Source organism: Sander lucioperca, chromosome 5 (assembly GCF_008315115.2).
Source record: "Sander lucioperca isolate FBNREF2018 chromosome 5, SLUC_FBN_1.2, whole genome shotgun sequence".
Lineage (NCBI taxonomy): Eukaryota > Metazoa > Chordata > Actinopteri > Perciformes > Percidae > Sander > Sander lucioperca.
Genome location: NC_050177.1, coordinates 4,973,112 through 4,997,016, shown reverse-complemented (window position 1 = coordinate 4,997,016; position 23,905 = coordinate 4,973,112). Strand labels below are relative to the sequence as shown.

The 23,905-nt window shown below is 41.4% G+C and overlaps 1 protein-coding gene and 1 pseudogene across 1 annotated transcript in view; both read left to right on the top strand.

Annotated features, from left to right (window-relative positions):
* LOC118495060 overlaps window positions 1-23,905 on the top strand; it is a 1,111,612-nt pseudogene that overhangs the window by 214,875 nt on the left and 872,832 nt on the right.
* LOC116059056 (seizure protein 6 homolog) overlaps window positions 1-23,905 on the top strand; it is a 97,665-nt gene that overhangs the window by 33,007 nt on the left and 40,753 nt on the right. Inside the window, exons 5-6 of the mRNA XM_031312049.2 lie at window positions 2,680-2,874; window positions 4,759-4,897. Of these exons, the coding sequence (XP_031167909.1) occupies window positions 2,680-2,874; window positions 4,759-4,897 (334 nt within the window). The remainder of the gene's footprint in view (window positions 1-2,679; window positions 2,875-4,758; window positions 4,898-23,905) is intronic.

Sequence of the window (23,905 nt, the reverse complement as noted above, 5' to 3'; positions counted from 1 at the left end):
GTCCCCCTTTTATGCCTTTTTTTTTGCGTCTCTCTTTGCCATTGTGGTCCACGAGCCCCGTGTTATTAGCTTGGTATGCTAGGTACCTGATCGGTTTTTGTACGTGTCATCTACAAAGGGTTATTTTTGGCTGTCCAAGTTCTTATATTGGTAGTTAACCCTTACATGTCGGTGCGTCTCTCAAAATCTGATAGTTCAGCAAGTTGCGTAATAGCTGGCCTTATCATATAACATAAGTACTCAGCTAGTATTGCAGAGTTTAGCACATGTCAACCACCACGGTCGCCATCTTGAGCGACCTCCCAGTGCTTGCGTTCAGTGCAGCTTCGCTCAGCAGAATGATGAAGCACCGAGAGTCCGCTCACAAAGAGTGTCCGTGAGAGCGAAGCACAGCGCCACACTGCCCCCTGCTGGCAGCACCGTAATGCTGTATTATAAAGAGCATTGTACTCTTACCAGAAATAAATGATTAATCATTATGGCTCTTATCAAACGTTTTTCTCTCATATAAATAATATCCCACAATAAAAAAAACAAAATTACATAAAATGTGACCATACATTTTGTGTGCGTCACACAGACATAATGCAGGAGCTCTTCTCTCGTAGTCTCACTCAAGGATTCAGGCTGACGAGATGTCTGGGTTTTAACATACATAATCTAGTCTACTGTTCCTAAGGTCAAGAACTGAACATCCATGCTTGTGTCATATTCATTCATTTTGTATCTACAGTCATATTTTTAAAGGCAGGGTTGGTAACTTTTCCCAATACATACTTTTTTATACAGCAATAAATAACTTATGGGCTCTGAAGAAGGAGCGAAATAGATCCATCATCTGTAGCTGCTGTAATTTTGTTAAAATGCCCACCAATCACTGCCTCACGGTCAGCTTTGAAAGAACCAATAAAATGCCTCCTTGCCTCGCTGCGCGTACTCTACCCCTCCTGTGTACGAACCTGAGCCCAATGCACGTCGTCGCCGCATTGCTTACAGGAGTCATGTTTGTTTTAAACATCCAGTATAATATTAGGTGTTTGCTTACCGGTGAATGAGACATGAAGAAAAATTGCGGCCCTTTCTCCACTCTGCTCTGAAGTTTAAACACAGCGTTTTTTAAAGAAATTCAAACAACCCAGAGCGTTTTTTTTCTCTTATCCCAGAATGTATGTGTGGTGTAGCCAGACCTTACTCCGCAGCGCTGTGGACATAGAGCTGGACATACGAGACTAGGACGGGTTAAATGCAGAGGATCCATTCCTCGTATGTGTAAATGTACTTGGCAAATAAAAGAAATATTAAACATTACAGAGGTGTCAGGGGGTTTCCTAAATCAGTAGGATTAATCTTCTGAGGACCATGAATGTCTGTACAAAATTGCATGGCAACCTACCTTATTGTTATTGAGATACTCCAGTCTGGACCAGAGTGGTGGACCAACAGACTGACCAACACACCAACCCACTGACGTTGCCATCCCAAGAGCCATACCACTAGCATGGCTAAAAATCATAATTTGGTCAAAGGGGAGGAAACCTGGATAAAACTGAAGGGAGTGAAACTGATGCCATGAAGCATAGCTCTCTTAAACCTCAATATCTACTCAATGCAATTTCGGTGTAGGAGAGAAAAACAAACAAATTTGTGTCAGAACTTCTAATATACTCTCTATATAATCAGAAGCCATTTTTCACTTTTAATGTGGCCTTAATTGCAGTTTTTGCAATAAAAACATTATTGGGTGCGTTTAAAGGCATCCATAAAATCCATACCTCTCTTTATCTTTTTTGTCTTTCAAATTTGTTGCTTTTGTAGCCATTTAATGAAGGTTCTCAGTAAATCCCCCCCAATAAATCTTAGAGCAACTTAATGCATTTTGCTTCTCTGGTGCTTAGGAATCTTTTGGGTACACATAACTCGCAGCTTCTACCTGCATAACCTTATACATTAGAATCTATATGATGTACATTTGTATTTCATATTAAGTTTAATCTAATGGCTAGGGTGAGATATCACTTAGCTTCTCTTATCTTTTGCCCTCACATTTGTCTCAGCACTCCGATCAGCGGCTCTTCTCCGGTCCACGAGGACCAATTGGAAATACAATCAGTGTAATCTTCTTAGGCCTCTGCTTTGCTGCCACAAATTAGATTAAGTCCAAAGGGAACAACGGACCACGTTATGGCCATTAACAGGACATAATGCTGTTTAGCAAGTCTCTAACAGATTTGATGGTTCCTCCTCTATCCTGACAAACCATTTCCACCATGGTGAACGGCTATATTTTAAATACACAACACCAATTTTAATAGCTGTACCATTAGATTGACTATCTAGATATTTTTGCATTAGTTGTGAAACATTTCTCTGTCACACAGCTTGACATATTTGTTTTATTACAACCTTTTCCTTACTGTACCATACAGGAAACCAGGGGCCTAGAAATAAATCTGATAACTAGCCAAATGTTTTTATAAATGCAAGATTTTTTCAAGAAAAAGAAACTATGAAATAACAAATTACCGACACGGCAATTCATTAAGGACTTTTATAAAAGTCATGGTCTCTTAGTCATATAATTGATGGGGATGTTAACTCATCTGGCAAGCATAGCTCCTCACTTTCGTTTTGATAGAAGCTCAGTCCTTTCTACTACTGAAAATGTCTTTTGTACCACAGGCTTTGCAGCAGGCCACTGCTACGAACCCTTCGTGAAGTACGGTAACCTGACCAGTAGCGACAACACTTGGGCAGTGGGAGCTGTGGTGGAGTTTGCCTGTGACCCCGGCTATACTCTGGAACAGGGATCTGTCACCATTGAATGCATGGACCCCAACTATCCCCAGTGGAACGAGACCGAGCCTGCTTGCAGAGGTCCGTATGTGCGTCTATGTAAATGTAAATGGACTGTATTTATCTAGCGCTTTTCTAGTCTTAACAACTACTCAAAGTGCTTTTACAGGAACCATTAACACATATTCATACACTGTGGCTGAGTCCGCTGAGGCCACGAGTTGCCACCTGTTCATCAGATAAACATTCACACACGTTCACTCACCGATGGCGTAGCATCTGGAGCAATTCAGGGTTTAGTGTCCTGCCCAGGGTCTAGGGATCGAACCACCAACCTTCCGATTGGTAGGCGACCGCTCTACCACCTGAGCCACAGCCGCCCTTTGTGTTGCTGAAAAGAAGTGACCCATCTACATCTACATTAAACACATCTTCTGTTTAATCATTTAGGTTATATATATTTTTTATTTAGCTGACATGATTCACCTAAAATGAGTAAAAGGTGGGTCAGTACCTTGGGGGCTGTTGATACTGTTGTTGCAGGTTGGATCCAACTTTACTTATGATGGGTGTTTGGGTCTGTAAATACACAAGCATACAGTATGATTTACAGTAATTAGATCAGACGGGACCCATGAACAATTTCTGCTGCACTTTTAGTCAGCCAACAAACATACAACAATGTACCTGCTGAACTCCTCAGTTTTAGTACAAGTTCACACAGCCACACATTTTGATACAATTCAGTACTGCAATACATTATTTGACTTTTCAAGTTACCTTCATCTTTAATAGATTTTATTGTATACTTGATCACAAAAAAGGAAGCATTTTCATCCAGGTGAAATGAACACCTTAACAAAACAAATGTTGCAAAGTAAAACCAAGTGCAGGGCCAAGTGTAGTGGGTAACATTTTCTGTAGTTTTAAATAAATACAATTGCACAATTGCATAATTGCATAGGACCATTAGAAGTGGGTCCCATTTGCTTTGGGATCTCCAGGCTCAGGTTCAGTTGCTGTCAGATGACTTTGGCATGGGGTTTATTTTAACTGTTCAGCCCTCCTCAGGTACAGGTAGGTAAGTCAACGGTCCCAGTTTTTAGAAGCCTAAACACAGTAAAAGCATCTCTGGAGTTTCCATGAATATAGTCTAATTTAAAAATAAGTGTGGATTGGCTTTTCTACAGATTAGTTTGACCTGTTCTTCATTATAAATTGTATTTATGATATATTATGTTATTTAGCTGAACTATGGTATAGCTTTTTAAACCCATTAAGTCTCTGCAGCCACTAACCAGTCCTGCTGCCATGTAGGGCTAGGTATTAAACCTCTTGTTTTGTTATTCCTTGTACATACAGCTCCTGATTTAAATATTTTTTTTCAGTTTTGGGCTGTATTTTATTTCAGCCAAACTATTGTTGGGCTGCTTGTGTTTCATTCAATATTTAAGAGTTTTGGCCTCTTTTATTTAAAGCTTTAGTGCGTACCTTTTTTATATTAATGAACGTCTGTTACATTCAAGCCATTGCCAAATTAATACAAGTGTGAGTTAATACAAAGCTAATTAAGACTATTAGCTTCACAAAACACTCTGTATTTCTCGGTATGGCTATGTTCAGAAGATTGTGTCGTCCGGAGACTTTCACGCGCAGAAACTCGAGTGAAGATAATTACCTCTTCTGAAGAGTCCATAATGTTTTTTTAATGCTCCGTGTCCAGTGGTGTTGTCATTACTTAGAATTCCTCATCGGGGGACAGAAACTACGCACTATAGTTTAAAAATTCTTTTTTTTTTTCGAAAAAAACGTCCATATTTAGCAGAGTAAGGTATTAACAATTTTATTGTTTTAATAATGGCATTGACAACCAGCCCTATTGCTCTATGTGTGTTGATTAAATGAACTGTACCCTCCGCATTTCCCATCTTAATACCCATGGTTGTTTATGTGTGTGTTTTCCAGCTGTGTGTAGTGGCGAGATCACAGACTCTGCTGGAGTGGTGCTGTCTCCTAACTGGCCTGAAGCCTACGATAAAGGCCAAGACTGTATTTGGGGAATCCACGTTGAGGAGGACAAGAGGATCATGGTGGACATTCAAGTGTATGTATTCAGCTTCCACATGTGCAGTTTGATCCGCCTCCTCACCCTTTGCCCTTTGGTATGCATAAAGCCGCATAACGACAAACCTTTTTTTGATCTAATCATCACCAAACCCACTTCATCTCCTCTGCTTATACGTACACCAGTCCTCGGCTTCAGCGCCACAGAAGCAGTTTGAAGATTACAAAGAGCTACCTCACCATGACTGGTAAAACCCATTAAAAACACAACACGCTGCTAATGAAAGAGTGCTCGGCTTGTGAAAGAGATGCGTAAGTGCCACATAGACAAAGGTTAATTAGGTGCAGCAAAGAAAACTAATTATATCAGGGAGGGTTTGTTTGGCAGTCCCCCACCACCAACACTCTCACACCTCCCCCGCTCCTGTAATGGCTGCTGTGTGGAGTAGAGGGTGCAAGTATACAGCATGGGAGTGTGTGTTTCCTGTGATTGCGGTGCCAAGGTGAAGAGACAGAGCAACACACGCCACCGTGTCAGAGCCCGATAAGTCAGTCAGCCGTAGAAAATCATTTGCCATTTGCAAGCAAATTAAGGCGAGCTCATTTGCATAGGTCTTATGCTCTGTTTTTTCTCTCTCTGTCTCTCTCTCTCTCTCTGAACAGCACCTGTGCTCTTGTTGTACTTTAAGAAGCATTGATTAATGGTTTCCTCTGGTTTTTGAAAGGAAGTCTGTCAACATAAGTAATTGCTGCTGTTGTATTGTTGTTGTAGTAGAGCAGGTGATTTCAGTGAAGGTATCCTGTGAAATCATTTAGACAATACCACAGCCCAAAAACCAAACTCAAAGAGAAAATGACATGTGTTGTCTACTACCTGTATCTTTTTGTTACCTATTCTATTTTAACTTCACAACTTCTAGAATTTGTAAACCCCCCATGACATGGTAGTGTAAATGAGTAAAAGTATATGCACATGATCCAAAAAAACCTTCCCCATCCTTACATTAACCTTTAACCCTATCACCAGACAGAACACTGATATTACAATTCTCCAAAACCCTGAATCACATTCAATGACAACAGCTTCTTATTGTCAGCTGCATTAGATCTAAGGTTAAAGCCTTTCCTTTTATAAGTTATGCTTATGTGTAGTTATGTAAGTGTAGCTACAGACAGATGTTTTGATTTTGCTGTTCATTATGAATACTATCTACTATATATATTTTTTTTTTCATATAGATAGACTAGTGGTGTAACGGACCATAGTTGATCCGTGGTCCTTACGGATCAACACTCACGGTTCGGAATGCATATGAACCACAGATCAATTGCAAAGTTTAACCATAATAATAGTGTGAAACTGTCTCTGTTACTTAAAGTAGGCTGATAAATCTCTATGGAGGGTTGCCGTGAAAAGATACAGGCAACGCAATTTTCTGTTAACGTGAACAGCGCATGTTAAAATCCGGTGCTAATATGGCATCGGTGCCTAAATGACAGGTATCTACCGGACGGAATAGCAACGCGAATTTCGGTGCCACTTGAACACCTTGCACTGCTCTCTAATGCTCCGAAACCGACGTTAGCGGCAAGGAAACAGAAGCATCGCTGCATGTGACACTAGTTAACAATAACGTTACACTTGGCAGCAGGTAACATTAAAGTTAGCCTAACATAACGTTTAAACACAGTTAAAATGCTGACAGCTAAACGGTGTAGTGTGTGGCTGTATTTGACTGTAGAGGATTCCAACACCGGGATGTACAACAGTCTGCAGCTAAAGCTATGAGCTAAAAGGCACAAACTAGCACTTAGTCACTGCTGTCAGAAAAACAACACAGACAGGACTAAATGGTGTGTTTACTTGAAACTGGTAAACCTCGTGGTACTTTTAAAATTATTGTAAAATACCCTTTTCTCATCAGTTTTTGTTGTTTAACAGCAATTTACTGGTGAAATACAGTACGTTATTATTGTTATACATTATTGTTATTACATTTTTATTAAATCATTTAAATTCCCCCCTTTTTTGTGCTGATTTGAAAATTGATCCGATCCGTAACTCAAAACCGTGATCTAAACCGTGAGTTTGGTGATCAGTTGTACCCCTAAGATAGACTAACGTTATCAAGCAATGCTTTATTGAACTGCCAGATTTTTTTAATGGGGTTCAGCAGGATGTTCAGGGTGACAGCGACGTTCACGTAATAGAGTAAACTAGCCATGTTAGCCCTCCGATATAATGCAAGCCAACTACGCTAACAACGGATCTTTTGCCGACACTAGATATCAAACAAAAGTCTGAGATTATATCTTATTAAGTTGCTGTGTGCTGTAAATTCACCACTTCTAAGCAGAAGATAACGTCATCTCATTATCATGGCCTCTTCCTCTGGGAAGCTGCCTCTGTCTCACTCACCCTGGGCCGGGTCCGCAGCTGCCTGTAACGGAGAGCAGTGTGAAATCAGTGTGAAACCTCTTTAATTGGAAACCAAAACAGAATACCAGCCACACAGAATAATTTTTGATTCTCGTTTTTTCAACATATCCTTTTACAAATTTTTGGTCTAAATGATAATACAGTATGGAGTATACGACTGTCTTTATAGTGCTGTTGTTTTGGTGGCTTGAGAAATGGGATCATTGTTCTTAAACATACTGTAGTTGTAACATGCTGCTCTGAATTGGGGATGAGGTCCGCATATGTTATTAGGGTATTTGTTGAACTGTCTGCATAGAGTATGATCACAGATTTTGCATTGCCATTTTAACATGAAAAGTAATTGGAAGAAACTGCAAGTCAAACGTTGATCCAGCTTACTGCAATGATGATTTAAAGAGACTGTCAACAACAGTTGCATGGAAGGGTTTGAAGGTGTCTTTGTTTCAGTACATACAATATTCTTCAGCATACATGCGAATGCACACAGACACAACAGCACACAGATGCTAAAAATCGAGGGATCCCTAAGGATCTTTTTTTTAGGAAACGAGACCAAGTCCAAGAATTTCCAGGAAAAACACTAAGTCTTTCAGCTGCACCAGCAACTAACAGGCTATTGGCCACCTCATATACTGAATGCCTTGGTTCCCAGCAACACTGACTGGTTGGAACCAGGCCCAACGTCCTTTTTCTGTGTTGCCAACCTTGCACTGGGCTCACCGTTAGTTTTAGGTAATTGAATCAACAAACAGAGGCAGACAGAAGCTAAATCTTCATGTACTCTATGATGGTTATCATTTATTGTCCATCATGGTCAACGAAAAATTACTCCATTCTATAATTTGCTGCACGCCACTCTCATGCATCCATATCTGTACTCTCATCCTTGCGTCTGCCGTCTGACAGGCTCATATTAGCTAAAACTCACCCTCTTGAAGCTTGGCAACCAATCAAAACAGATAAATGACAACCTATGCCTGTGAGAAACATCAGCATTCATAAGTGCATTCATGTTCCCACAGGAAGACCCCTTTTGATTTAGGTGATTCCATAGCCTCAAGGACATCGTTTCAACTTGGGACAGATGTGACATGTCTCCATCATTTTTTAATCAAATCTCTCAAACAGTGTCTTCTTACTGTCCAGCTATTGTAACCTAGATAAAAGAAGCTCTGAGTTGGTAAAGAATGTCAATGCACTAATGTGGGTTGTGTTCAGTTTTATACCATGCCCTCACAGTAATTCACTTTATGAGCAGTGGTGAGTGATCTGGGCATATTTGGCCAGCGTTTGTTGTGTTTGGTATCCATGTTTTTCTTGGTGCACTACCGCTACCATCATTCAGTGGAGTAGCATCACACTGGCAGCAGGAATGTGTATCACATCATTATCCACCACTGTTAAAGCCAAACCCACTCCTTTCCATAACCTGTTCTGGAGTGCAGTCACAAGGTCAAAATGTAAATCTTAGCCTCCTGGAGGCAAGGTTCTGACAAAAGTAAAATTGTCAGTCTGGTGTTCATTTTCGTATTGTGGTGGTAAACATTGCAGCCTTTAGGGATTGTTAGTGGGGATTATATTGTGTGTATTGTGTGTTTGAGCATTTGTGTGTCCAGCAATAAGCTGTAAAATGTCAGCAGCTCAAACCAATCGAGGTGTCAGTACATTGTGGTCCAGTTTCCCAGACAGTGCTCATGGGAATATACCAAATCAGCATTCTAATCCAGCACCAAGTCTTCTTACTGTCTGAATATATGCCTAGCAGGTGTCTGAGCAATTACGTGAAGCTTATCAATTGCAGCTGTTCTCCCAGAGCTCTCGGGGTTAGACAGTGTACAGAGATATGTGAGGCCCTGAGTATTGGTTCCTCCTTTTCCACACAGAGACCTGCGCTTACACGCACATATCTCCTGCTCCATCTGTGTAATGGCAGGAGGGACATTATCACTAGGGTGTATCAAATTACTTTTATGGATGGCCTTCAAACGAAAGAGGAGGGAGTGAAAGGTGTATTTAAAGTGAAAGAAGTAAAATGAATGAAACCACCCTCTGTCCCACAAACTATGACTACTGTCCACTGCTTGCCCACAGCGACAGCCATGGCCAGAGGCAGTTTTCAGGGTTGTCCCTCCGTCCCATTCTTGTGAACGCGATATCTCAGGATAACCTGATGCACCAGATGGTTGATGGTTGAACCATCTGTCTATCACGTTCGCAATTGTTGTTTTGAACGAACAGCCGCGGCCGTCACAGACACCTCATCCACGCCTGTAGCTGCCAGTAGCTCCTCACAGGATGCTGATGGATTTTCTTGCTTGATCTTGTGATATCGTGAGAATTCAGTTGGCATGCAAGGTAATATCAGGAATGCCTTGAGGGAATTTCTTCACATTTGGCACAAACATCCACTGGTTAAAGGTCCAGGTCAATGTTACCTCATGTCTGTCCATCCCAGTCTTGTGAACGCGATATCTCAGGAATCTTTTCAAATTTGGCATAAATGTCCACTTGGACTCAAATATGAACTCATTACCTGGGGATGAGTCCGCCTACAGGTGAGAGATTGACCACCTGGTGACCAGTGTTGGGCAAGTTACTTCCAAAATGTAATACATTATAGATTACTAGTTACTGTCATTTGAGAGTAATTAGTTATATTACAATATTACTGTCTCTGAATTGTAATGCGTTACACTACTTTTGCATTACTTTTGAGTTACTTTCACCAAAATAACAGGGGAAGTTTGATTTGGCAGCTAGCTTGTGAATTTCACCACCGGATCAATAAAGTCTCCTATTTATCCACTTTAATACATCATAGATTATTCATATTTTGTATAATTAATATAAATATGCAAAGTAACTAAAGCTATACAAAATAGATAAGTAAAACGTATAATAGGCAAGTAGGAGAAAATGAAAATACTCAATTAAAAGTATGGCATTGTTGTAAAATGTTTGTTTATAGCACTTCAATAAGAAATTCATGTTGTTTAGGTTAAAACACTCTAAAGGAAATGTTCAATTATAGTGTGATTAAAACTCACTATTAACATTATTTACAGTACTTGATTTACAGCTGATTTGTGAAAAGGTAGCCTACACAACCTTATTTAACTGTAATTTAGTTTTACTGCGAACCGTCACAGGAAGTGCTTTTATTTTGAAGTAGGCTACACAGAAGTTGTCTGTTGTGTAGCCTACTCTTGCTAGCTTACTGAGATGCAACCTGTCCATCAGGCTCAAGTTGTTCACTTTCTTGTTTGTAAAACTGCAACATATTGAACAGTAAACGGTCACAGTAAAAGACAAGCGTTTTTGGTCGTCATTCGAAGCCATTCCACTACAGGCATAGTTACTCTCTACGGCTGATAAAAATGCAATGATATTTACGTGTAGCAAGCCTAAACATTAATTCCCAACATGTTTATATCTGTCAGCCGCTGACGTACCGTCACCTGTTGGGACATACATGCTGTCCGTACTGTCTCTGGTTCTGACCACGGGAACAGAAACAGGACAGCTCACTTCAACGCAGCGTAATAACTCCTGAAAATAATATCCATCTCGCAAATGTATTCGTCTCTGCAGTCATCTCAACCATTGAATACAGCGACAGGAAAATAATACGGCTTTTTTTTTTTTCCTGTGAAGAAATGTGTCGCGGTGTTGGTGAATTCTTAAAAAAAACAATGCACCACTAAATGTTGCGTTAAAATGCATTGTAACTCGCGTTACTGAGATTGTAACGAGTATAATATTACCGAAATTTAATTAGTAATGCGTTATATTACTGCGTTACAGCAAAAAGGAATACATTACTGTAATTGCGTTACTTTTGTAACGCGTTACTCCCAACACTGCTGGTGACCTGGTGGAGTCAGAACAACTTGCAGCTAAACTCTCTGAAGACAGTGGAGATGAATGTGGATTTCTGGAAGAATGCAGCCCCACCCGCCCCAATCACCCTGGGTGACTCCACAGTCAACACTGTGGAGTCCTTTCGCTTCTGGGCTCCAACATCTCCCAGGACCGTTCATCAAAAAAAGCCCAGCAGAGGATGTACTTCCTGCGGCAGCTGAAGAAATTCAACCTGTCAAAGACTATGATGGTGCACTTCTACATTGAGTCCATCCTCACCTGCTTCATCACCATCTGGTACGCTGCTGCCAATGCTAAGGACAAAGGCAGACTGCAGCATATCATCCACTCTGCTGAGAAGGTGATTGGCTGCAATCTGCCGTCTCTCCAGGACCTGTACGCCTCCAAAACCTCACACCAACCTCACCACAGTTTCTTCCCCTCTGCAGTCAGCCTCATTAACAAGGCCCCGGACCCCCACTGACACAGACTTAGCTTGGTCGGATGCTGAGTTTGTGACACTAATCTTAAAAATTGTGGTGATTGTATCGATCTTCTGAGCTGCCGTGTTGAAGGTGTTTGTGAAGCATCCATGTTTTGCCAAAATATACACTCAATACCTTCACATATGTCTTTACTACATATATGAGTCTGAACAGCCATGGATCTAAACTGAAACTTGACTGGTCAGCGGAGACATACAACCGCAAGGCGGTAATTCTTGTCCTACATTTCCCAGGATTCTAGTCCATATTTTTATGTAGCCTAAGTGAAACAGCAAAGCAAGTGTGATAGCAAGTGTAAGTGGAAGCCTTCACTCAAAACAACATGTGTAAGGCTATTCAACACAGTCATACATTTAAGACTGCTTATTGTCAGAATCAGACTGAGAGTAATGCTGAAGAAAAGTGATCTATCAAGGTAATTTACATCCTTGATTTCTAAAGGTCCTGCACCCCTGTACAGTTGTTTTCAGTTATTCTGCTGATTAGACCTCTGCTCAATTTGGTCATCATGCAACAATAATACTGATAAAGGTGTAATTTGTCCTGACCTAGAAAGGGCTACAAAGCTAACAGAGGGAAATGTCAATTCACTAATAGACAATATATTTGATAATGACAGTTCATTTCGTTCATTCTATTTCAATAACTGATTGTCCCTATGTTTAAAGAATAGATATTGTATTTCTTTATTATTGATGATGCAATGTGAAGGTTGAGAAAGATCACATAACCCCAGGTCCCAGGTGGTATCTTAACCCTCTGAAGACGAAACAATGTTTGACAACACTCCAACTCAAAAAGCGATATTACAAAATTTCATTTCAGAAATTTTGTTTACTATTTTAATCATATATCACAGTACTTTGTGAACCTAAGACTTTGGTAAACTCATTTCAAGCACCAAAACAATTCGTACAACACATCATAAGTTAAGGTTTGTTTTCAAAAGAGATTTGAGGAATTTCAAAAAGTGAACATCAACATTTCAGCTTGAGCGCCAAATTATCTCTTTACACATTGCTCTAGAAAAAGTGTGGGCGTCACTAAACGGAAAGCTGATTTTGTTCTGAACATTTTGATATGAAACACATGGGGATCAGTTTTATGTAACTATCCTAAAAAGGTAAATTTAAGAAGATATGTGAAAATACCCTTGGATCTCAGAGGGTTAAAGCTCAGATAAAGATAATGTTCAAGGACAAAGCACTAAATTACATTATTCCAATTTTGTACATTCTGTACAATGTAGAGGCTTGTGATTTGGTTTAAAACAGTTATCAGTTATTGTTAAGCTATTTAATTAAAAACATTAGAATATCAATATTAGATATCTGATAGATTTAAGAATGTTTCATCTGAACATCTTATGAAAAAGTAAAATTGACATACCACTGTGTCCTGTAAGACACTCAGATATTCAGAAAAGCTGTGTAAAGCTGCCAAGAATAGTTCCAACAATTCTCTTCCTGCATATCAGACTTTTGGAGAGACTTAAATAGCCGATCATGAAGTGAATAGTTGGGGTAAAATGTGTTGCCAGCTGGTCCCGGAGCCAGGCCAAACTCAGCCCAGTTTTTTTTTTCTTCAAATTGAACTAAATCAAATTAGTGTCAGGGAATGGAGGCTGTGATTGATATATTTTTTTCTACAGATGCACAGATGCAAAGCCTTGTTTAGCTTAATTACAACAAATTTGATGCCAGCCAACAATATTTCTCAATCTGCATCGCTCCCGGAGCAGGTGAGAGGCTTTATTCGTTAGCAATCAAATAAACATGGAACACAATGAGTTTAGAAGACGGCACACTTATTTTACTATGCTTGGGACGACCAGCTATAGACCTACAGAAAGATAAAATCTCTATCAAGGCGATGCCACTTTTCCAGGTCTCACCTCTTATGATGTGAGTTTGAGAGTAGGAAATAAAGTTAACATTATGTTCATGCAGTTAAGGTTTAGGTTAAATCTATTTTAGGATTATAACATGAGTTTATGGGGTTATGATTTTCAGAGACTGCATTCACCAAGCATCAAGCTGAAATTTATTAAGTTATTTATAAAGGAAGGTGAATGATGACATCTTTAGTTCTTCTCAGGAGTTGTTGTGTGACACTATGAAATCAACACACCAACAGAAAAACCACTGATAGACTCATTTACGTTATTTGATATAATAATACAGAACAAACTAAATAAATAAAGTCTCACTAGTGTACGGAAATGGATTAGGGCCACAAGTGAAAAATGTGGCCCTTCCGTACTAGTGGAGGTTTGACAAGCTCTTACCTAAAATATAGACTAGTATTAGTATAAACTTATTATGACAGCTATTTTGACAATAAGTGTACATTTTGTATTAAATGGAAATTATACAATTAGATCAGACTTGACTCAACTTTGGAACAACATAGCCAATGTCAAATAATTAGCAAAAGTATTGTGTGTTTTTTATCACATAAGGACAGCTGTTTCCCCTGGTTTGAGTTAACAATCAACCAGTCAGAGCTTTGTAGGAGGAATTAAAAAAGTAATCCTCCTACATCAAGTCAGCTAGCTATGGCCACAAAAACTGATTGAATTGACACAGCTGAACAGCTTGTTGTAAGTTGACCTACAGAAATATTTGTTGAAATATTTCTTCAATTTCGCAAAAAACCTTAAAGGTTAAATAAATGTATCTACTAACAAGTAGTGTGTGTATCACAGCCTGATATATCTTCTTCCTCTGAGCCATAAAAATACATCAGTGAACCACACTGGTGAATTGGCTGACATGTTCCTTTATGAACACATACACTGTAGTTTCTTTTGACTTAATCCCACATTATCCCACACTCACTAGAACATCAAATGTCGATTAATCCGCTGCTGAAAATACCATCAAATGCAGTATTTCCTCCTGTTTGTTTGATTAACACTGATTTAGGAAGTTAAACGGTGACTACCGTTTTTTTCAATCTGGACCCTATTTTCCTATGTTTTTGTGTGTAAGTGACTGATGGGAACAACAATTTTTGTTGACATTGGTCCAGTATTAAATGGCAGCGGCGAAACAAGCTACAATGTAATTTAATAGGGCAATTTTCCAACTTGTATTTACCTTCACAAAACTGCTGTTTTGCCACTGACAGGCTCATATTAATATTCTAAGTGTCTGACAACATTATGGAAAGGATCCCTTCAGAGATAGACCTTTAAAACCTCTTTGACACCTTTCTGTTTAACCAGAAAGCTCTGAAGTCGCTAGCGCTAAACCCACCAGACTCCATTTTAAAAAGCAATACTTTTAGCATTTATAGAGCCAGCATATTTTCACATGTAAATCGGTAAACTATGTGTTTTTTTCAACCAAAACTAGAGTTGTGTTGGTTGGAAAAGTGGAAAGACGACCCAAAACGGCTTTTCATAATTTTATTTTGTTTCTGTCGACTTTGAATGAATTGTATTTTACGTTGCTAAAATCATTGTTTATTTACATGAGTCTGGTGGGTTTAGCGAATGCAATTTCGCGAATGTTTTTATGTTAAAAAAAAGGATCTTAAGAAAGGTCGACCTCCTTAGAAATCCTTTCCATAATGTTGTCAGACACTTAGAATATTAATCTGAGTCTGTCAGTGGCAAAACAAGCCAACTTTTGTGAAGGTAAATACAAGCTGGACAATTGCCCTATTAACTTACATTGTAGCTTGTTTCGCCGCTGTCAACTGCAGCGATCTCGCTTACTGTAAAACTGGACCAATGTCAAAGATTGTTGTTCCCATCATTCGCTTTGACACAAAAACATAGAAAAATAGGGTCCAGGTTGGAAAAAAAACAGTATTTACCCTTTAATACGCCGTTTAAGAAAAAAAAATTATATATTTGTGACACATTTTTAAAGCCTCTCCGGGAACCATCACCTTATCGTGGTGGAGAGGTTTGTGTGTCCCTATGAAACTGAGGGCTGTGTTGTCTGGAGCTTGGTGCTCCTGGTAGGGTCTCCCTTGGCAAAATGGTTTCAGGTGAGGGGCCAGACAATGAATGGATCATAAACCCCTATGAGTCATCGAGGAAGAGGTGAAGTTACCCTGCCCGGAGGAAGCCCGGGGCCCCCGTCTGGAGCCAGGCCCAGATGGAGGCGCCTGGTCTGGTCGGCCCAGCCCGAAAAAGCAACGTGGCACCTCCCTCTCCAACCCATGGGCCCACCACCTGTGGGAGGAACCGCTGGGGGTGGGTGCGCTGCCACACAGGTGGCAGTGAAGGTCAGGGGCCTCGACGGACCAGACCCGGGCGGCAGAGGCTGGCTCTGGGGACATGGAACGTCACCTCTCTGTGGGGGAAGGAGCCGGAACTTGTGCGGGAGGTGGAGCGCTACCAATTAGATCTGGTGGGCCTTACCTCTACGCACAGTCTCGGTTCTGGAACCATACTCCTGGATAGGGGTTGGACTCTTTTCTTCTCCGGAGTTGCCCAGGGTGTGAGGCGCCGGGCGGGTGTGGGGATACTCACAAGCTCCCGGCTGAGCGCCGCTACGTTGGAGTTCACCCTGGTGGACGAGAGGAAACTGACTGTTGTTTGTGCATATGCACCAAACAAAAGCTCGGAGTATTTGGCCTTCTTGGAGACCTTGAATGGAGTCCTGCATGGGGACTCCATAGTTCTGCTGGGGGGACTTCAACACGCAAGTGGGCAATGATGGAGACACATGGAGTATGAAGGTAAATATGGTGCAAAAAGGGAGAGCTTGTAGAATACAATGTGAGAACTTGCAGAACAAAAAATCTGAACTTGTATGTTAAAATTTGCACTTGTAAAAATTTTATTTGCACTTGTAAAAATAAAATTTGCACTTGTAAAAAATATTCACACACATGTATTCTGCCCCTCTCTTCACCCGAGTGTCCAAAACATACGGCCTCAGATCAGATGAAACAATTATAAAATCAATCATTGACCTTTGGCCTAGGGTGCTCTGGTACCAAGTACACTTATGAGCATCCCTATGTTTGAACATGGTGTTCGTTATAGACAATCCATGACTAGCACAGAAGTCCAACAACAACCAACCACTCGGATTTAGAACAGGGAGGTCGTTCCTCCCAATCACGCCTCTCCATTATGAAGGTAAATATGGTGCAAAAAGGGAGAGCTTGTAGAATACAATGTGAGAACTTGCAGAACAAAAAATCTGAACTTGTATGTTAAAATTTGCACTTGTAAAAATTTAATTTGCACTTGTAAAAATAAAATTTGCACTTGTAAAAAATATTCACACACGTGATCTGAATTTGAAGTCATACAAAGAAAAAAACATGAGAGCTTGTAAAAAAAATCTGAACTTGTAAGTTGAAATTTGCACTTGTAGAAAATGTTCACACACCTGTATTCTGAATGTTAAGTTACAGAAGAAATATTCACAAATGTGTAGATTGATATTTACATGAACACAGTGACAGCTGCAAACTTATAATGCAACATTTACTCATATACTTTTTTTTTATTCTGGTTCATTTTCCATCACAACCACAACTCAGTGATTACAACCTCTCGAATCTGTCACTGCAACTTCACATATGTGCTCTCTCGCATCACAAAGTGGCGAATCTGCGCACCTCGACTTTCACAACACTCTTGACGATACATTTGGTGCAAAACTAATTTGTACCTGTGGACTTAGGCTGTGGAGCTCTGAGCTAACAGAACGGGAAAAGCCTTCTTATATACAGTCTATGGGAAAATCAGGGTTTCTATCGCCAGATGAGGGACAACTCTGTCCGGCTTATTTATGTAGCATGGAAACTTGGTGGAATAGCATGCTAGCGTTAGCTAACTAGCAGCCAGCCCGCTTCTAAATAAATACCTTTTAATTGTCTAAACATTTTTAACAGTCAAACTAAAACACTGGCGGTGAGCTCCATGGCCTGCAGCCGCAGACGGACTGTCATCAGTGGGTAACAGGTGCCAAGTTTCGCATCCCTGCCGAGAATTGCATCCACTAGGGAAAATAATGATTTTATAAGGCAAAGTACTGTTTAAAAACTAGGCAATAGTAAATCTCTTTGTCATGTTCATCAATAATGATTAGGATTTTAGAAGGTTTAGAGACATCAATGTTTTATCAGACTCTGTAGTAGCATTTCCTTGCTACCTAGATGCAATTTTCGGCAGCAATGAATTCTGCAGAAATTATTGTTTCTGCCTAAGCGGGTGCAATTCTTAGCAGGGATGCACAACATCAGCAAAGCAAGCTCTGGTCATGGCCGGGGGATGGGCCGCTGCTACCGGATGTGGGGCTCTCCGTGTCCCGCTGGAGCTCCGACTGCAGGTCGAGGTCGGCAGCGAAGCTTTCTGGCAAAAGCAGTGTTGCTACGCTGGTCGATCCCCACTGATGACGGTCCGTCTGCGGCTGCAGGCCGTGGAGCTCACCACCAGTGTTTTAGTTTGACTGTTAAAAAGTGTTTAGATAATTAAAAGGTATTTATTTAGAAGCGGGCTGGCTGTTAGTTAGCTAGCTAACGCTAGCATGCTATTCCACCAAGTTTCCATGCTACATAAATAAGCCGGACAGAGTTGTCCCTCACCTGGCGATAGAAACCCTGATTTTCCCATAGACTGTATATAAGAAGGCTTTTCCCGTTCTGTTAGCTCAGAGCTCCACAGCCTAAGTCCACAGGTACAAATTAGTTTTGCACCAAATGTATCGTCAAGAGTGTTGTGAAAGTCGAGGTGCGCAGATTGGCCACTTTGTGATGCGAGAGAGCACATATGTGAAGTTGCAGTGACAGATTCGAGAGGTTGTAATCACTGAGTTGTGGTTGTGATGGAAAATGAACCAAAGTAAAAAAAAAAGTATACGAGTAAATGTTGCATTATAAGTTTGCAGCTGTCATTGTGTTCATGTAAATATCAATCTACACATTTGTGAATATTTTTTCTGTAACTTCACATTCAGAATACAGGTGTGTGAACATTTTCTACAAGTGCAAATTTCAACTTACAAGTTCAGATTTTTTTTACAAGCTCTCATGTTTTTTTCTTTGTATGACTTCAAATTCAGATCACGTGTGTGAATATTTTTTACAAGTGCAAATTTTATTTTTACAAGTGCAAATAAAATTTTTACAAGTGCAAATTTTAACATACAAGTTCAGATTTTTTGTTCTGCAAGTTCTCACATTGTATTCTACAAGCTCTCCCTTTTTGCACCATATTTACCTTCATAATGGAGAGGCGTGATTGGGAGGAACGACCTCCCTGTTCTAAATCCGAGTGGTTGTTTGTTGTTGGACTTCTGTGCTAGTCATGGATTGTCTATAACGAACACCATGTTCAAACATAGGGATGCTCATAAGTGTACTTGGTACCAGAGCACCCTAGGCCAAAGGTCAATGATTGATTTTATAATTGTTTCATCTGATCTGAGGCCGTATGTTTTGGACACTCGGGTGAAGAGAGGGGCAGAGCTGTCAACCGATCACCATCTGGTGGTGAGTTCGGTCAGGTCAACTCACACCTCCGGCGGAGCTTTTCGTGCATCCCTGTGGAAGCTGGGGGCATTGAATCCGAGTGGACGATGTTCAAAGTTTCCATTGCTGAAGCTGCGGCGAGGAGCTGTGGTTTTAGGGTCTTAGGTGCCTCAAGGGGCGTAACCCACGAACACCGTGGTGGACACCGGTGGTCAGGGAAGCCGTCCGACTGAAGAAGGTGTCTTTCTGGGATATGTTATCCCGGAGGACTCCAGAGGCAGTTGCAGGGTACCGAAGGGCCCGAAGAGCTGCAGCCTCTGCCGTGAAAGAGGCAAAGCAGCGGGTGTGGGAAAAGTTCGGAGAAGACATGGAGAAGGACTTTCGGTCGGCACCAAGGTGCTTCGGAAAACCGTTCGCCACCTCAGGAGGGGGAAGCGGGGAACCATCCAAGCTGTGTACAGTAAGGATGGGACGCTGTTGACCTCAACTGAGGAGGTAATAGGGCGGTGGAAGGAGCACTTTGAGGAACGGGAGTATAGGGTGAGGGGGTCCCTTTTCAGGGCCATCCAATCTCTGTATGACCAAAGCGAGAGCTGTGTCCGGGTTCTCGGCAGTAAGTCGGACTCGTTTCAGGTGAGGGTTGGCCTCCGCCAGGGCTGCGCTTTGTCACCAATCCTGTTTGTAATATTTATGGACAGGATATCGAGGCGTAGTCGGGGTGGAGAGGGGTTGCAGTTCGGTGGGCTGGGGATCTCATCGCTGCTCTTTGCAGATGATGTGGTCCTGATGGCATCATCGGCCAGCGACCTTCAGCACTCACTGGATCGGTTCGCAGCCGAGTGTGAAGCGGCTGGGATGGGAAGCACCTCTAAATCTGAGGCCATGGTTCTCAGCAGGAAACTGATGGAGTGCCTACTCCAGGTAGGGAATGAGTCCTTACCCCAAGTGAAGGAGTTCAAGTACCTTGGGGTCTTGTTCGCGAGTGAGGGGACAATGGAACGGGAGATTGTTCGGAGAATCGGCGCAGTGGGTGTGGTATTACATTCAATTTATCGCACCGTTGTGACGAAAAGAGAGCTGAGCCAGAAGGCAAAGCTCTCGATCTACCGGTCAATTTTCGTTCCTACCCTCACCTATGGTCATGAAGCCTGGGTCATGACCGAAAGAACGAGATCAAGGGTACAAGCGGCCGAAATGGGTTTCCTCAGGAGGGTGGCTGGTGTCTCCCTTACAGATAGGGTAAGAAGCTCAGTCATCCGTGAGGAGCTCGGAGTAGAGCCGCTACTCCTTTGCGTTGAAAGGAGCCAGTTGAGGTGGTTTGGGCATCTGGTAAGGATGCCCCCTGGGCGCCTACCTAGGGAGGTGTTCCAGGCACGTCCAGCTGGGAGGAGGCCTCGGGGAAGACCCAGGACTAGGTGGAGGGATTATATCTCTAACCTGGCCTGGGAACGCCTCGGGATCCCCCAGTTGGAGCTGGTTAATGTGGCTCGGGAAAGGGAAGTTTGGGGTCCCCTGCTGGAGCTGCTGCTGACCAAACCCGGACGAAGATGGATGGATGGATGGACATTTTAATTAGATTTACATCTTCAGTAGGAACCAATGGGCTTGGAGCTGAGTGCCAAAGAGTATGGATGTCATAAAATATTGAGAAACACACTTACACATTGTTGGTTTTGATGGGATTTCATTTTACAGTAATAAAAAAATATATAGAATAACAACAGACTTACTTCAATCACTAGTACTGATTGGTTTTGATGAAATGATTTTAATCTGCATGCTACTTAAAAAAAAGATTTTGTAATTTTTCAATATACAACAATATACAACATAATCACAACACAGTTATAATTAGCATTTGGAATGCTTTAGTATATTTCGTCACCTACCAGAATTTGTGTGAATTTTTGTATAATTTCACACCTGCTGCTTAGCTCTGCAGCCCCCCCACAGATCCTGCAGGGCATGGTTTATGCATCCAACGGAATTGAAGTTGATTGCTTTTGTCTGAAATTTTGACAAAAAATTAGGATCAATTCCTTTTTTTGAGAGACATAGTAAATACTGTCCCTTGTTTATATTTGCATCAGGTAATGTTCAGATTAGAGGGTTACAGTTCAGAATCAATTTATTTAGTGGAAGGTTCTGACAAGGGTAGGAATACAAGTGCCAGAGTGTGTGTGTGTGTGTGTGTGTGTGTGTGTGTGTGTGTGTGTGTGTGTGTGTGTGTGTGTGTGTGTGCGTGCGTGTGTGTGCGTGCAGGCAGGCGTGCGCGTGTGCAGCTATACGTGCGTCTAGCTGACAGAAGGTTCTGCCTGTGGAAAGACAACCACTCCCCACTCCAGTTCTCATCTGTTCTGTTGAAGAAGTCAAAAATAAACATTTCATCCTCTGTCAGGCTTTGCAATGTGTCGATTCAATCCACGCCTCTTGAACCTTTGATTTTCTGGCATTCCCATAGTGATTAATAGCTTAATCTCAGGCTGGCTAATGAGTTTTATCAGGAGCCGCTGGTGATTAATTAGCGACAGCAAAGAGCATGTCACTGCTTTATTCTGGTTATCCATTTCTTCAATGCTCTAAATCTGTTCTCTACAAATAGATAGCTTAGCCCCAAGTGACATTTTTAAACAGCTTTGAGCTTTGTAAGAGTTCCAGCTTTATAGTCTGTGGTCAAAACAGCACAAACACATGGCCCTTTGACAGTTAAATTGTGACAGAAATGGCGCTTATCCATTACATGGTACCAGCTCGACTCGCCTCGACTCTACTTGCCTTTTTTGGATTTTCCATTACGAAAAAAAGTACCTGGTACCTGCTAACAGGTACTTTTTTTAGTACCTTCTCAGTCGAGGTTCCAAGCGAGCTGAGGCGAGCCGAAAAGGTGACGTAAAAGCGACAGACCTGAACAAACCTGCTATTTTTAAACAGTTTAGCCAGCTGTTTTTTTTTTGCTGCCTCCAGCTTAATTTGAAACAAAATGTGTCTTCTGGCAACACACATCTTCGACGTTCTGTGTGTGTGTGTTGCGTTAGGTCACAGTAGTTTACTGCGGCGCCGCTTGTTTACAGTTTCTGTGGAGGCTCCGGCAGAGCTTTCGCCGTAGCCTAACTACACACACACATGGCCGGCTCCACGCACACACCAGCGCACACACCAGCGCACAAGTATAAACATCAGGCCACTTTTACATAGGCTACACAGGCTACTTCAAAAGCTCTGCGTGGAGCCTCCACAGAACTGTAAAACAAACTCAAGTGGCCTGATGTTTATACTTGTGCGCTGGTGTGTGTATCGATAAGGCATAACGACCAACCACGCTGAGGCGGTACTAAAATCTGCAATGGAAAACGGACGCACAGTAGGGCTGAACGATTAATTGCATTTGCGATAATATCGCGATATGTTAAAACATGATTTCCTAATCGCAAAGGCTGCGATTTGGTCACATGACTCGCGAGAGCAAGTCAGTCTGCACTCCGCAGAGAAAGCATCAACTAGCACGCTAACGCTACGTCGTACCTTGAGCTGATTTCTGTCATTCAAACAACTCTGAGGTGTAGTTTAAAACTTTTACAGACATTTTAATAAAATGAAGGGTTTTATTCGGGCTTGAGTATATACATGCAGTTAATGGATACAGGCACACAGAACTCAAGACTCGGTTGGCAACGATTAGCTCTGATTAGCGGTTAGCTCCGGTTAGCGGTTAGCTCCGTTATAAAGATATGGAGTGGAGGAGCTGCCACTGAGAGGGGTAACAATCAGACTGATAAATGACGTTCGGGGAGCTTTCACAGCAGCGTGGCCGCGGTGTTTCAACAGTTTCATTAGTACAGTTAATCCCACGGCAAGAACACCAGCAACTAGCTAACGCAACGATAGCCTCTCTGAACAAGTGCACACGGCAGCACGCAACTTCACGAGGGGGAGGGGCTGGAGGCAGCTCCTCTCTGTGCACTGTAAAAAAAATACACTGTTGTGTGTGTGTGTATAGATATATACTATATTTTTACTTATTAAACTGTCTAGTGTGTAATTGTGTGTTCATACTATAAATTATTATATTATTATTTGTTGAATAATACAGAAGACAAAGAGCTTAAACAAATAATCGAATCGCAATCGCAATATTTGGGAAAAAAAATCGCAATTAGATTATTTTCAAAAATTGTTCAGCCCTAACGCACAGTGTGTCGAGTCGAGGCGAGTAGTGTCGAGGCGAGTCGAGCAGGTACCATGTAATGGAAAAACGCCAAAAGTGTGGTTATTCAGTATGATGTTGATTCATTCATCTCATAGACAGAAATGTCTATGCTAATCACTGTCAACATCATGATTATTGTGCTCCTCGTCAGTCTGAGTCAGCCAGGAAATAGCATCTCAGATGATGTAGAATATTCTGTAGTGATGGCAAAATGAAGCTTCATGAAGCTTTGTGAACCATTTTATTTATTTTCTGAGGGCACTAGATGGTCATCTTGGTTTAAAGAAAAAGGCCCAAGGAATGGCAATTCATGTGATTTCAACACTTTGTTGACCAGAGAGGGCCATCTAGAGGGCTCAGAAAATAAAGAAAATGCTGCATGAGGCTTCATTTGGCCATCACTAGTAAATATTAAAGAGAAATTCTGTTTTTTTGTCAACATTTTTCTGATATTGTGGTCCATTGTGACTATTTGTCGTGATAACATTTTATTTAACACCTCTCTTTGAGAGTTTAGGGAGACGTGAAACATGGGTAAGAAAAGCATCATTAGAAGCAAGTAGAATGAGCTTTCCAAAAAAACTT